Raw genomic sequence first — 15552 nt, 5'->3', positions numbered from 1 at the left:
GGAAGCACATAATATAGACAAGAAGTGCATTCATTTTAATGTTCTGTGTACTTTCTAAAGATAAATTGAAACATAGCCTTTTTCTTTATAGATTGTGCATAAATTGGTATACATAATCCACTTATACAAATAATTTATCATTAAATTTTTGAATGGGCACTACCTAAGATTCTTGGCATAGTTTTGTTCAACTTCTAGCTCTTGGAAAAGCCCTCAGGTTATATCAGTAAAGATGGGGTTTTGTGACATTTTAGTCCTTGTTTTACATAAATTTGAACGTATGCAGTGATTGGAGGATTGAAGTGATTTCTGGATCAAGAAAAATATTGGATATCCAAGAACAAATTGCTACAAAACCCAACCCTATTCTTACCCTGTGTTGGGTGAACTAAAATTTATATCCCTGAAAAAATATTCACCTCAGTGAAGTTCTTGAGAGGAAAACTATTTCCTAGCAAGAGAATTTCCAGTAGCACAACTGAAAAATAACACACATGCATGGACATACACACACACAAAATCCCAAGTCAGTTTGAAAAGCCAAGATTTGACTGACTCCGTTGACCTGAGTAGCTCTACAAGTTGTTCAGTCTTAACTGATTCCCGAGCTGGGTCATGACCTGTAATATAAGGACTGGAGCAAGTGATTAACAACAGATTGGGTAGGAATCTTCTAAATCATCTCTGCTGCTGGAAAAAAAAAATGTTCATGGAACTTAATTCTTAGTGTCTTGGGTTCTCAGTCTCCTCCTCTGCTAATCAGTATCAGATTTTGCCTCTGTTCCTCTTAAATAAAAATATCACTATCATCTCCCCATCTGGCTTAGAAACTATTCTTAGTAACTTGTTGATACAGGAGTGTATTGAGACATAGTTATACTATGTAGAACCACAGGATACCATTGTCATAGTATTTGAGACTGTTAATGAAGAAAAATAAAATTGAGTGAAACGGCCAGTTATGGGGTGGATGGATTGTTTTTCATTTGGCAGTATCACTCCAAGGTTAGATCTGTCAACAAAGCGATGGCAATTTTCTGGAATATTGAAAACAAAATGGTGGCACTGATGTCCATAATCAGCGGTTGTAAAATTTTGAAGTAATAGGGGGTAGGACATATCAGTGGTCTTTCCGATTTAAGGAAGGAGGAGAAAAAATTGATGCAACTGCTTCCATCAGACTAAGAGATAAAAGCCTCGCTAATTTGATAAGTTTGAGGAACGAAGCACATTATATTAGATCAAATTACTTTGTTTAATTTTATTGAGCTGTTTTAGTAACTAAGCACCTGTTAATTCTTAGGACAGAAATTGATGGATTAACCATGTACTGCAAGTAAAACCAAGCAATACAGAACAGATCTCAGAACTCAGTCTTGCCAGTATAGTGGGCATTAGTTCTTATTTTATACTTGAAAGGGATAGCATTGCAATGACTGAACAGCACTATAACCTCACCTTTTGCCTCCTGCAAAGAATTGTTGAAATTGCCTTAGGCATTTTTAAAATCCTTCTGATACAAAGGCTGCTGTGGGAAGTACCCATTGTAATCATCTCACATGGAAGAATTTGTCCTATTGCAATCTTCTGGAGAGATTTGCTGGTTAATCTCTATTCCAAGTTTGGACTCGTATCATCCAGAAGCTCTTTCAGAAAAATATTAAAAGAACAAAATTGTGTAGAAATGTTCTCCCCCTAACCACAATGTTTCTAACTTCATTAGATGCTCAGAAATTATTGCCTTTATGTAGCTTGTTAGCAGCATCTGTAAATATCTGAAAACAGAAGATTTTATAAACTGTTCACAGTTAGCTTTGACCTATTCAGGTCCAACCTCAGCAGTCAGGGATGGAATGGTCTTTGACCATGTGCCGACTTTACTTGCTCGCTAATTTGAATTTGGTGAACTCGGTCCTGTTCCCACTGAGCCAATACTTGTATTACTTAGCACTACATAGTATCTTTCTGAGTGCCTGGTGTGCTGTAAGGTGTAGGAGACTTGGGCTTTAGAGGTGTTATCTCCAGACAATGACGATTCATATAGCAATGCTGTACTTCACCATCAGAGGTCTTTCATTATTCCACCTGCGAGATATTCCCTATTGTAGTTCAAAGTGTTGTTATTGTCCATAGTCTTAGACTTCTGTGGCTAAAGAGGAGACATATATTTGGCCATAGATGATCTCAGATGCACAAAGACCCAACAGTAAATTGACATAAATTTGCATTAATGTCGCAGTACTTGGATTTTCTTTAAAGCCACTGAATTTTGCTTGAATATTATTTTTAAGGAGTGGCCACATGCAAGTCCATCTTATGGATGCCTTTTTCAGTACCTTTTTATAATTAGTTCTAGTGTTTATTTTTCTTTTCCTTTTGTTCCAACAGAACAACAGGCTTCGGAAACATGCCTTTGAGTTGAAAATGAATGACCTCACGTACTTTGTGCTGGCAGCTGAAAATGAGCAGGACATGGATGACTGGATTTTCACTCTCAACAGAATCCTGCAAATAAATCCAGAGGGAACCATTCCGGAGAGGAAAAGTGCAGATCTCACTGATCTGAAACTTGGTAAGAGTGAATAGTCTCTTGCATGGTTTTTGTTGTGGGTTTTTTTGTGGGGGTTTTTTTTTTTTTGGGGGGGGGGGGGGGGGAGGGCATAATCAAATGCAAAAATTGAACCTTCAAATATCACTATTGAATAATTTTAACAGCCTGAGTCTGTAATGGATTCTGTACCTATTGATTTCTGACAAGCAGCACCAGTCTTTTGGCAATCCCTGAACAATGTCAGCTAACTCCCCACAGATCATTTTCAATAGGCTCTGGGGGAAGGTAAAGCTGCTCCCCACAAAGTCAGCAGAAGCAACATGGCTCTGCTTTGCATATGCAGCTCTTTTTCAAATATAGTCCTCTGTCAATGATCTTGCTAGTACTTTGTGTTTTACTGTCTTGGGAGTCCGAAGGTTTTAAAGTTTTGGGCTGGAGAGAGGTTAGATCAGTTCTTTTTCCAGTGTGTTGTTTTCATTAAAAATCTGGAGCTAATAATAAAAAAATCATCTCAGCTGTGGTATATTGCTCTTTCTTTGGAAGCTTATTGACTTTGCATTTCTTGCTTTTGTGAGTTTGCGTATTAATATGCTTTCACTGTGGAAGAAAGAATTGGATGCTCTGTTATACTGCGGTCTTCATGTAGCAGTAACTCATTCCTCCACATAATAAATCTACATTCAGTTTGGATGAACCCCAGCTGAAATTCTGAACACTTAAAACCTTAATACAGTTTTGAACTGCTTATACACTGAGCTGAATGGGAGCTTTGAATCCACATGAATCTGAATCTTGGGGAAGTTCAGAGCTAACTGAAGGCTTTAGCCTGGTGTCTATAATAAATTCTGCTTTTGGAGGGGTAGGATACTCTTCATATAGCCAAAGATTTTTTATATAATTTAGGGGCACAAGAGACTTGCACTTCAGAATCAGATAAGTACTTTTGAAAATCCCACCCATAAGCGATATTAATGAAACAGGAAGAAATATGTCCATAAAAGGTCAAAGACAAGCCTAACAGAAAACAGAAGTCTCCACTGGTAAAAACCCTGATAACAAGCAACAGGAATGTGCTAAGGAGTTAACCTGTCAAAAGGCATGATGTTTTATTGGCAGAAGAGCCCTAAATGGCTGTAATGACTTACTTTACATTAGGCTGAATTAACTAGTGAAAGCAGAACGGTCCCTAGTGAGCTAAGTAAAGCAAGGGGGTTGCTCTATAGGGCTGTTCTCTGAACCCATAGATTTGCAATTCATGGAGTCCAGACTGCGTCCCTCTCCTTCCCAAAGAGCATGTAGGGTCCTGCCTGCCTCACTGAAGATTCCCTTTAGTGGAGTCCAAAATCCTTTGGTTGACATAAACTCTCTGGGTTCCCTCAGAAAGGACCGAGAGAGCAAAGGAAGGTGTCTTTGTTTTGTTGTGGGCATGAATATTTGTTATGGATGAATGTGTCAGATGTTTCACTGAGTAGAGTCAGGCCTCTTGTTTGAAAGCTTAAATATAGACTAAGACACAGTAAGCACCACTGGGAGATGAGGCTGAGGAGGATAAAGGTTTACATTAGTATCTCTTCCACTTGTTAGCCTGATGATACTAAAGGGAATTAAAAAAAAAATAGCATGGGGGTAAGTTTTTTTTTAAACCCAATGTTAACAGCAAGTATAATAAAAATATTTGCATACTTTTTTCTTCTTTTCAAGACCCTGCAGAAGTTTCGGTGAATTATGATTGCTCTCAAGAAGAGACTGATTCTTCAGAGAACATCCTGCACCCAGACTTTGCAAAAGTAATGGATGTTATATTTATCTTTACAAGCTTAGTGGAAAGTGCTACCTAGGTGAAAAATGCCCGCCAATAGATCATAGAATCATAGAATCGTTAAGGTTGGAAAAGACCCTTAAGATCATCGAGTCCAACTGCTAACCTATCACTGCCAATTATGCCAATGATGATCACAAATATTGTGAAAGGTTTAAAAATATAGGACAGCCCATTGTGATTGTTAGAACCATGATAAATGGCAAATAATTTTCTTTCTGAACAGGTGATGGCTTTGTTTAAATGAGAAAAGCTCCAGTAGGTGTAAAGAAAGTAGGCCCTCCCTAGGGTGGTTTGATGTAGATGTCTGAAGTCAGTAACGGTATAGTCCCTGCAGTTATCCGTGGAATATTTACTCTTTTTAAACTGCATTTCAGAAGAGTTTTGGCCCTTGGAAAGCCAAGATTTCCTGTGTGACTTGCAAGGAAACAAGCCGTGAACTGCTTATCACCTTCTGTAATTTCACTGAAAGATGCATGTATATCAGGGGAGGCATTTTGGCCTCTGGCTCCCATAAACTGCTTCATGTGGATGAGATAATTGTAGACAGTGCTAAGAAGCTTTTTGATGAAAAGCTAGGTTGGAAGTATTTCACTGCTTTTCATAAATGAATGTATGATCTGTTTGTAACCTCTGACAGTGAGCTACTACAGATACTATCTATCTACACAGCCAAATGCTGTTTGAGGATGTTACTCCCACAGATTTGAACTGAAAGCTGTGTATGCAAATGAGGACAGAATTTGGTCTACATTTTACTGTAGGTGGTATTCATATATATGAAGTGGTCATCTAAAATTTTAAAAAAAAACAACAACAAAAAACAAAACAACCAGATAAAATGTAACTTGAGTCTATGTACTAAGGAAAACGGTGGTATCTGATCATCTCATCTGCAGATAGATACTTGGTAATGGTTTAGTTAATGCAGATATCTCAAAGGTATATTGAAATTACTAAAATATCTCAAAGACCACTGGGGGCCTGCAAGGGTAAAATAGATGGGCCGCATGTTGTGCGATGCTTGTATTGCCCATTAGATGGTTAATTCCTGTTCCCTCCGCCTTGCTCTGTAGGCCTGGCTGCAGCAGTGATCTGTGGCCTGCCCCTAGTCCATGGCAGGTAAATCTCCTGATGCCATCTCTACCTAAACCAGTACACCAGGGACACATCAGGACCTACTTTGCAAGTCAGCCCATGGGTTGGGCATGTTAGGAAGTGAACATAGAGCTCTTGGTCTTCCTGTGCTGCTTCTGCTTGTTGCTTAATGTGTGTCAGCAGTGTCATGCTATTGTGAAAAACACAAAATGTTGAGTTGGGACCTGAACAAGAGTATAGCCTGTGCCATGTCAGCTAAGGTTTGTATTCAGTTTTGGACAACCAGGAAAGTTGAGGATTCTGTTAATAGTTCACAGATTGGAAGATCAAGGCAAATTAGGAAAACAAAGTGCAAAAGAAGACTGAAGGAGTTGAGTATCTTTGGACTGAGAAAAAAGGTCTCCAGGATATCATGAGGGATCTGTAAGGGGAAGGGAATGTGTAGGGTGTACTTCACACGTTGGATGAATGGGCTTAAATAGTAGGGAAAAAAATTATCAAAGTTAGACATAGGGATAAACTTTTAAAAGGCAGGGTAGGAAAGCACAGGTAGCTTCAGGAAATTGTTAAGCTGGTTTTATCAGAGAGCTTATTATTAACGTAGGCATGTGTCCGTCAGAAATAAAATGGGTGTGACTGATCCTGCCTTGTGGCAGAAGGATGGATGGCGAGAGGACTCCTAGCCTTGCCTTTGGGTGACACGCTGCAATCTGTGTGTGCCCACCTGTAAGGCTGAGCTGCACTTTCTTGCTCCCCTTTCTGCCCTCCCCCGACACAAGTGGTTTTCTGTGGGTCTGTTTTTTTTTTTTTTCCCTTGACTTGGGAAAATCCCTGAAGTTATTTTACTGCAGTGATCCACTGTTCTGATGTCTTACACAAAGGACTCTTTAGTAACATATATGAACTTGAATTACTTAATTGATCTATTTTGGGGTTCCTTAGAAGTATATCATGGCCTGAAAATCCCTTCTTCACAAGCATATAACCTTCAGAGTGCTTGAAGGTGCTTTGGGATAACTACTGCAAAAATGAGAAAAGTTGTTATGAGTGAAACATTGATCATTCATTTAGAAGTCTAACAACTCTATTGATTTCTGTTCTTGTGCAAAAAACTAATTTATTATCTGTCACCGCAGTACATCACAGAAACAGAAGAAACAGTGAAAGCCTCTCGAAATACAGAGCGACTAAATCTTTTCTCTTTGGATCCTGATATAGCAGTAAGTGAAACTTTTTTCAAGTTCTTAGATGTCTTAAGATACAGGGGGTCTGAGCTAACTGGGTTAGCTAAGCAACCACAGTGGATTTGAGTTCAGCAAGCAACTGAGTATACCTGAGACTTCAGCTTTGAAGGGTGAGGGGAGCTATCTCTAGTCCATAGAGATTTCCGTATAGACTCTACCCATATCTGATCACAGAATGGTTGAGGGTGAAAGTGACCTCTGGAGGCCATCTAGTCCAGTCTAGCTAAGTTTTGAATAGTTAAAGCAAACTGAAAATATTACAGGAACAGAACCTTCTCTTGGACTGGGAATGTTAGAACAACAGTGGTTTTTTTGTTATTTATGACACTGGATTTGACTACAAAAACATGAATGGATATAAAAAGCAGTGGGAAAGTGCAGGTTGCTTTTCTTTTTATCTTCAGCTTGCTTATCATTTCATGTCAGAGTTCATGATTCAAAGAATGTTATTCGTTGCACTGAATGTAGATTTGTTGGTGATTTAACTGGAAACTTTATTTTAGTTAGAAAGAAGACTTCAATAAAATTGGGATCAGTGTATATTCAAACTTGAACCTGTTGTCAGTCAACTGTAGTGCCATTATTAAAAATATTAAGCAAGTTGAGATAATGGTGTGGTGTATAAGTGGAAAGGAGGGGAAAGGTGTGAAAGCTATTCCTGAAATGTTGTGTTATAATCTGAAAATACCAGGCTGTTTAATCTGTATGAGGAAGTTAAAAGCTAAAGTTTCAGAAGCAGTAAGCAATCAAGAAAAATAATCTGTTCTAAAACTATAGGAATCCTAACTTGGATACCTAATTCTGCCTCTGACATTATGTATGTCCTCAGGCAATCTTTTTGCTTTGCTTCCTGATCTATAAATTAAGAATAACACACATTTACTATAGTAATGTGAAGATATCAGCAATGACTTTTTGAGGTTTTGGGGTGTTTCAGTGATTGTCAAGACCTTTTAAAAACTTGCTTAGTTTTGGAATGCCATGCTTTTCCAATGTATAATGAATCACCCAATGTATTTCAGTCATTGAATCCTCAGAAAAAGGAGTTTCCAGGGACAAACTCGGTGATCAAGCCATTTGAAGAAAAGCCTGCGAAGAGGATCCTGATAACTTGCAAATCCCTCAGTTTGAATCTCCAGGCCTGTGTTACTGAAAATGAAAATGATCCTTCAACAAATGTAAGCTTTACTGATTTCACTTGGATTTTCTCTTTCTTTTTTTTTCCCCCCTTTTTCCTCTTACCCTCTCTTTTCAAAGTAACAAGTGCACAGGAAAAAAGGAAAGCTGTGTCATGCACGCATACTGCATTCAGTCCTCCTCTGCCCATCCCTTTGGATTGAATAATTAAACTGATGAGATTTTCAATAAACATTTTGAAGCTGATTTAGGTTGCAGACTTTTAGCTACAGTTCAGTGGGGAATTAAAAATGGTAAAATCCTTGAGGATTTTTAACAATTGCTATAACAAGTTTAAATTGCCAAGACCTATGTGGGGAGGCCACTGAATATCAGTTCCTGGTGAACTGATGTTTTGTGTTCAGAGAGAGACCAGGAACTAAGCAGATTAAATTACAGAAGAAAAGGCAAAATAGAAAGGAGTGGATGCTACATCTAGTGAAAGAGCCCAGCTAAAAACAGGAAAATAAAGAAAATTTTGCTTATTCTTACTTTAAGAAAAAAGGGCAGGGAAAAGGGAGATGTAGCTGTCAATCCATAGCTTTTAGTTCTCCTCTGAAGCAGGAGGGTTTTGAGAAATTAGTGTCCTGGCAACTAAACTTTCATACATTACATATGAGGCATTGATTATTTTTTTTTGGTCATTTGAAGATGACCTCTACAGTGAGTGCATATTCAGCATGATGTAATCAATACTCTTTTTTTTTGCAAACTGGAATAACTGTTTAAATGAAGTCATAACTATACCAAGGGCATGCAATAATTCAGAGGCTGAAAAAGCATAGAATGTTGTCTACCGTGTGATGTTCCTTATCTCAAAGCTTTAAGATTCTGATTTCTGGACAGTTCAGAAGGTGTTATTCTTACTCTGAGACTGATTCATTCCATCAGAACTATGGAGGCTCTTTGGAGGTTATGTACAGTCATAGGATTTAAATCCCTGGTACTATGCGATAGAATAAGTAGGTACTGTCAAAGAGGTTTGAATGTTCTTGGTTTCCTAGCAAAATGGAACATGTTTCCCACAGAATAACACAGCCACACATTTGTGTTTGTACCAGTAAACATTTTTCATCTACTTATATTTTTCATCTTTGTGCTGCATTTCTGACAATACCTGGAAAGCCCACCCTCACTCTTCTTTCTTTTGTAATGACTCTGAATCTACATTTTAAATATCCTGTAACATGTTTCTCTGGGGCTCTATTCATTTACTTTAATAATTATTGGTGGCAAATATATTTGGTTTTTATTCTGTGGGTTTCCAAGTTAGCTGTCAGTTACTGTTCTAGTGCATTATTAACAAACTACCTTTAAAAACCCCTCAAATCACATTGTTGGAAACTGACTTTGGCAGGGGTGTGTGTGAGCATGTGTTTTTAATGAATCTCATAATTTGTAAATAATATTTGTTTGCCTTCTTTTTTTCTAGCTACAGGAACCTATTAAAAGCTAGAGTTTAACCCCTTGCTCTCAGTCACTGCTAAACTATGTTTCTGGTGTTTTCTCCAGATAGAGCCTTTCTTTGTGAGTGTGGCGCTGTATGATGTCAGGGATGGCAGGAAGATCTCTGCTGATTTTCATGTGGATTTGAACCATGCACTTGTTAGACAGATGATTTCAGGTTCATCGTTTTCAGTAGAAAATGGCACTGTTGAAAATATAGACTCAAATGAAATGGAAGAACCACAGGTCAAGGGGTTCCCAGAAGAATGGCTGAAATACCCAAAACAGGTATTCCACGTGTGACTTGCATGATTTAGTGACACATGTAACTTCAGTTGTAGTATACATTTTCATCAGAGAATTTATCAATGCTACCAGTGGTTCTTGTCTTCAAGAACTGTTTTTTGGTTCTCTCTTTTTGGTACTTTTTTTGTGTGTCACTGATACTTGTATATGGATGCTTGATTTTTGAGTTCCCTGTATAGACTTTAAAACCATTTACAACAAAACTTTGAAAAAGCTAGTGTCTGTTATTTAGAGAAACCACCCATGTTTCCTGTGCTCTTTGGGTTCATTTGCTGACCTCTCCCAAACCAGCCAAACAAAATCGCAACTTAAGTCGACACCTAGATGCTGTGTTAATCTTAAAGTACTTCCACGTTCTTGCTGTTGCTGAAACCTTACCCCAAAACCCCATACATTACCTTTTCTTCTCCCTGTCACTCCCCTGAGGTCTGACTGGTTTAGGCCAGCATTTAAGTGCTGTCCAAAAGGAACCGTTAGGTTAGGTGATGCTAACGTGGTCATGTTGCTTCTTGACTTGAGTCGGTCTGTTTGCAAGGTGCTGCATGTGCACAAACTTTCACTTCAGCACTAGCACAAAGATTTTCTTTTCCATCTGGCTGTATTGAATATGTAGAGATGATAAAGCTCAATAATCCTATCTGATTTTGGCTTGTTACTGTTTCCATCAACAGAGAGCACTGGCAGTGTTTAATTTCTCCAGTATTGCTATGTACTTTTTAACTGTTTTCTCTTTTATCCACAGGCTCTTTTCTCCATAAGTAATCCTCATTCTGAGATCGTATTAGTCGCAAAAATAGAAAAGGTGCTTACGGGAAACATTGCCAGCAGTGCTGAACCTTACATTAAGAATCCTGATTCTTTTAAGGTAATGTAACAGGAACATCAGTTCCTTCCTTGTCCGCTTCAGCCTATTAGAAACTGAAGATATTGCAAGTTGTGCTCACAAATCTCACCAGTGGGTGGTTGCTGAACAGAACAAGCTCACAGGAGGCCCACATCTAATAAAGCAAATGTCCAAGCTCCATTGACTGCACAAATGAAGTACCGTTTTGTCTGCAACATACAAATCCATTTGTGGTGCATTCCTATGCTAGTTATGTCTTAGCAGAGTGAAATTCTCTTTCAGCAATCTTTATAAATTATGAGTTAGTGCACTTTGTATATGAGCAACCTGCTTCTCTCCGCAAGCAGGCAGTGCATCTGTATTAGGTATATTACAGAAAACTGGAATGATAACTGTAACTAACACAATTCTAACTGAAGAGATGGTGGAGGGGTTTAATTTGTCAGCAGCATCATATTCATCTGTGATGTGATTGCTGTCCAGCCAGAACCTTCTGTTATGGGCAGTATCAGGCTAAATTATTTTAGGGACGTTATAGCCTCTTCAGCAGAGGAGAATTTGGATGTACTCTTTGCTGCATATCAGGTGTTATAATGATTTTGATGAAATAATGTTTTCTTTTTTTGTAGTGTGCACAGAAAGTGTTAAAAGCCAACAAACAATTCTGCAGCAAGCTGGGGAAATACCGTATGCCATTTGCTTGGTCAGTGAGGTATGAATTCTTTTTATAATTTTATAAGCATCTTATAGCTTATTTTGCTCTTGGACTTGTATCCTTTTATTCTTTTCCACTTTTTCTGCCTGAAGCTAAGCAAAGCTTTCTGCATGGTCCAGGACCCCAGAAGATCCTGCAGCTTTATTAGTTAATTGCCTTATTTTTCACACAGCTGAACATTGGTGACTTCTTCATTAAATGCTACTGTGGTGGAATCTTTTCTTCAGGTATGTAATGAAGTTTCCAGGGAGTAGCAAAGGTGGCTATCATGAGCTCCACCAGTGATTTGGTGCTAAAAATTATCAAAGAAATTTCAAAGTCACAGTTCTCACAAGAATTTCTTACAAAGATAATTATGGTCTGAAATAGAGTTGGAATGGCCACCTAAAATACAGGTGCACAAGTCTGAAGCTCTGTTGTTGTTAAGATGCCTGTCACATTTTAGGAAAAATCTAACCAAAGATTTGGAGGTTGTTATGCCAGTAAAACGGTGCCTTGTGGGTCATATTGAGAGATTATGCTTCAGGTACGGTTGCATTTTTAGTTGTTAGTAGGTGACAGAGAGCTGTTATATTCTTGTTCGGCAGGTCAGTTGGGTTTTTTTGCATGACAATGCAGTGGCAACAATGGATTTTTGTTCTTTCTCTCTCCTGAATAATTTCTTGCTGGTCTCACCCTGAAGATAGAGGCACCCCCTTCTACCAAATTAACTCACAAAACCAGATACGGCTTTCTTCTTTTTGTTCTCCCTTCAAGTTTCCATGTAATATTTTTCTCTGTCCTCTCTGGTTTTTCCTTGTGAGTCTTCTGTAATCTCAGCTTCTTGCTGCTCTGGGATGAGAGAGCTCCCTGACTGAGACCCTCCTGTGTGTTCCTGTGACAGCTCTCCTTTCTGCCATGCATAGAGCTGGGAATATAAAATTTTATACTCCCTTAAAAAAGGAAAGCTGTCTATTGCCAAGTGAAAGCATTCCTTCTCCTCTGTGGCTTCTGTTCTGACTGTGGCAGGCCAGGTGGAGAGCTGCCTGAAGCTGTAGGGAGGAAGGAGGCGCGAGTGCTAGGTGAAAAAGTCACATTGTGGCATTGACCATGGGGGATAGCTGTGTGGCTGTGTGCTTCTGGTGTGGAATTACGGAGCACCAGAAGTTCAGTTTCCTCTGCTGCTTGTAGGGAAAGCTTATGATTTTAGAATATAGTGCTTAGGTGGTAAAGGAGAAAACACGCAGTAAGGTATGGCCATTTGAAGGGTTCATTTATTTTTTTTATTGACGTACATTTTTGTCAATATCCAATAGGAACAGGAGAAGTATGTGCATGCTCAAGAGAAAGGCAGATAATGTGTTCTGATCTGTCATCGCAAGCTCAAGGACGCTCATTAATATTTACTACTTCTGTGTAGCCAAAGGACCATTCATCAAAATTACATTGATGGGTGTCTCTCGGGTTGACAGAACTCCTTTTAGCATGTAATGGACTGTACAACAGCAAGAGCTAGTTCAGGGTCTGACCAGTCACTCATGCATGTGAAGAAGGCTGAAATATTCTTCTGCATCTTCAACAAATCTGAGTTTTTCTTGAAATAAAAAAATAAAGTTCTCTTCTTATTTTGAAGGAAGTACTTTTCTCTTTCATAGGATTCTCCAGATGGCAACCTGTAGTTGCCTCTTGGTGAAAGGAAGTAGGCAGAAGCAGGGTTCAGGCTGTGCCATATTATACTCATACGCAGATGCTGGGCTGTGTATGCACCATGGCTGTGCTGCTCAAATGCATTGCGGAGTACTGTGCCTCAGCCCAGAACTGTAGCTGTAGGTTTGCTCTTGCTCTGCCTAAGCAAAGTCTGACAGACACTCATGAAGTTTTACTTCTATCCCTGCAAGGTGGATAGCACCCTAAATGCCTGTCAGGCTAGGGTGCTGAGAAAATGGTGCTTTTTAGAAGATTCTACTCTCCTTTAAGTTCTGTGTTATCTCAGATATTTTATCATTAAAATACTAATTGGCACCTCCTTGGTCATCTCAGACATGGTATTATAACCATATAAATCTATTTTGTGATAACGGGCCATATTTTTTTGGAGTAAGGAATAAAATCTTGATTAGATCAAGCTTGACTAAATAAATAGTGCTCCACCAGATTTAAACCTGCGAGTTTTTTGACTTCTGGTAACATGGTATATGATAACAGTAGCTTCCAGCCAACACAGCCAAGTCAGCAGAAGCATTTTCTATAGATGGATTGCTCTACTTAACTACTACTCATCTAAGTGGAGCGCAGCGGTTGTTGCTGCTGCACGCAACACTGTGTATTGGGTAAATGAACAGAGATTTTCTTTCTGGAATTTGATGGGGAACGATTAATTAGCACAGGCTGGAATGTGGCAAAGGTCGTAAGACAGGACAAGAGCAGTAAAGCTCCATTTGAGAGGAACTTGCTTGTGTGATGGTCAGTATAGTGTGTATGGGAATAGCTGGGAGTCTGAGCCTTCCTTGGCCTGTTTGCATGAGACTTTGACAATGGAAACCTTTGGCTCTAGTCCCATACTTTTTCAGTTTCAGAGGTGGCAATGAATTGTTTCACTGGGTATTGTCTCTGAAATTACAGGCTGCTTTTAAAATGCTCAGTCCTAAGTCTTGGAAAATAAGATTGAAAAGACCTCTGTATCTGTCAGTGTTTTTGCTTTCCCGAGGTCATGATCAAATCATTCCTAAATATGTTTGTCTAGCCAATATTTCTGGCTGTGATTTCCCAAATCTAAATGGGAATATGTGCTTGTGGTGTTAGCAAATGCACAGCGAGTTCCATGTTTTGCAGACTTCTGTGCATTACACAAATGGCCTGCACATGGGCAGAGGACATAGCTGGGGTTTGTGGACATCCCTCAGTTCCAGCAGGCAATATTTTTTGACGGCATCCTAATTCGGTACTTCACTGCCCATACCATATAAAAAGCTTTCCTCCCATCTGCAGAATTAATTACAGAAAATATCCTTGAGTGTGTTTATCGGCTCTTAAACTTTTTCATTATAAATCACATCATGAGATAACATCGTTTATCCAAATACACCACATGTACAAATACACCAATTACATCACGTGTATGAAGTTGTTGGTATCAATGATGTTGCACAAGGAATTTTAGTTCATTGGGTCACATTCTGCACTCATTTACATCTGTTTATGTGTTAACGTTACTCAGGATCTCTTTGGTAAAAGCAAAGTATAATTTGGCCCTATAAAACCTATTTCTATTTTCATAGTTTGAAAATAGAAGTTTCCACAGGAGGCTGTTGCACTACAGGGGAAAAACTGGTTTGGCTATGATAAATAGCAAAAACCTGCATTTGGAAATGTGTTTTGCAGTTATTTCATTCTGGCATTAACCACACTCCTGTTTTTCTGTGGAAATTTTCTCCCCTTAAAGCAGTTACAGATGGCCACAGTGCAATTTTTACGTATACATTCAGCAAGCCAAAATCTTGACAGTTGAGTATTGGGCATGTCACTGAAACTCTTAATTAGCTTATGTGGCATCCAGTTTGTTAACATCATTCAAAAGCATGACTCAGGGTTCCTCCCTGATTTCTTGCTGGCATTGGCGGGATCTGGTGTCCGTATGCTCTTGCAGGTATAATTACGGTATGTGTTAGAATTACAGTGTGTCAAATCCATCTTCCATTCTCATATTCCTGCCAGAAGTGCCAAAGTTTGCAAATATGTGCCTGAGCTACATATTGTAGATGTGGGGAAACTTCACTCACAGAGATGAGTTTTTACACTCTACTATTCCTTCAAATCTTCTCCACCCTCGTAAAGTTCACATTTTGGGGCCTAATATTTGAGTCCTTCAACAGCTTGTGCAGCTGCTGGTTTGATATTCGCTGGCATAGGTTGATGTAGCTGAAGGTGGTGAGGCTGCACTGATTTACAGTAGCTTCTCACGCTGACTCTCTAACCCTGGAGGTGAGCAACTTTTCCACAGATCGTAAGCTACCACTTAAACAGTAGCTTTTTCAGTGTTAAATTATGAACGGTGTGTAGGTTTTCTGTGCTTAAAGCATTTTTCTGATTGTCGACTATCAGCTAACAATGTCAGATCAGTGGAATCATAGAAACGAAACACTTTAAATACTGAGATGATGTTTTAGTTTCTGTAGTGAAATCTGTTAATTTGTTTTCCCCTAAATTAACACTGTTAATCTCTTCAGGATTTTAGTTCTGTGAAATTTTTCTTATTAAAATCTCTGTGGTAAATAAGTAACTGGCAGTAAGGAATGATGAATATATTAGACAAATATTGGGCTCCTGGATTGAAGGAAAACGTACTAAAACATCTTCTATTCTTTGTGACAGTTG

General features: G+C 38.8%; 1 protein-coding gene across 5 annotated transcripts in view; it reads left to right on the top strand.

The window, feature by feature from the left end:
- The window catches only part of DOCK10 (dedicator of cytokinesis 10), a 165811-nt gene that overhangs the window by 87982 nt on the left and 62277 nt on the right, over positions 1-15552 (top strand). For 4 of the 5 annotated variants that reach the window (XM_064457385.1, XM_064457384.1, XM_064457387.1 and 1 more), the window contains exons 8-14: positions 2389-2572; positions 4253-4338; positions 6605-6688; positions 7735-7890; positions 9401-9622; positions 10383-10505; positions 11114-11196. In XM_064457385.1, coding sequence (XP_064313455.1) covers positions 2389-2572; positions 4253-4338; positions 6605-6688; positions 7735-7890; positions 9401-9622; positions 10383-10505; positions 11114-11196 — 938 coding nt within the window. The remainder of the gene's footprint in view (positions 1-2388; positions 2573-4252; positions 4339-6604; positions 6689-7734; positions 7891-9400; positions 9623-10382; positions 10506-11113; positions 11197-15552) is intronic. The other variant, XM_064457383.1, reaches the window with a different exon arrangement.

Source organism: Phalacrocorax carbo, chromosome 7 (genome assembly GCF_963921805.1).
Source record: "Phalacrocorax carbo chromosome 7, bPhaCar2.1, whole genome shotgun sequence".
NCBI classification, from domain to species: domain Eukaryota; kingdom Metazoa; phylum Chordata; class Aves; order Suliformes; family Phalacrocoracidae; genus Phalacrocorax; species Phalacrocorax carbo.
Note: the sequence above shows the minus strand (reverse complement) of the source record. Positions and strands in the feature narration are given on the sequence as shown.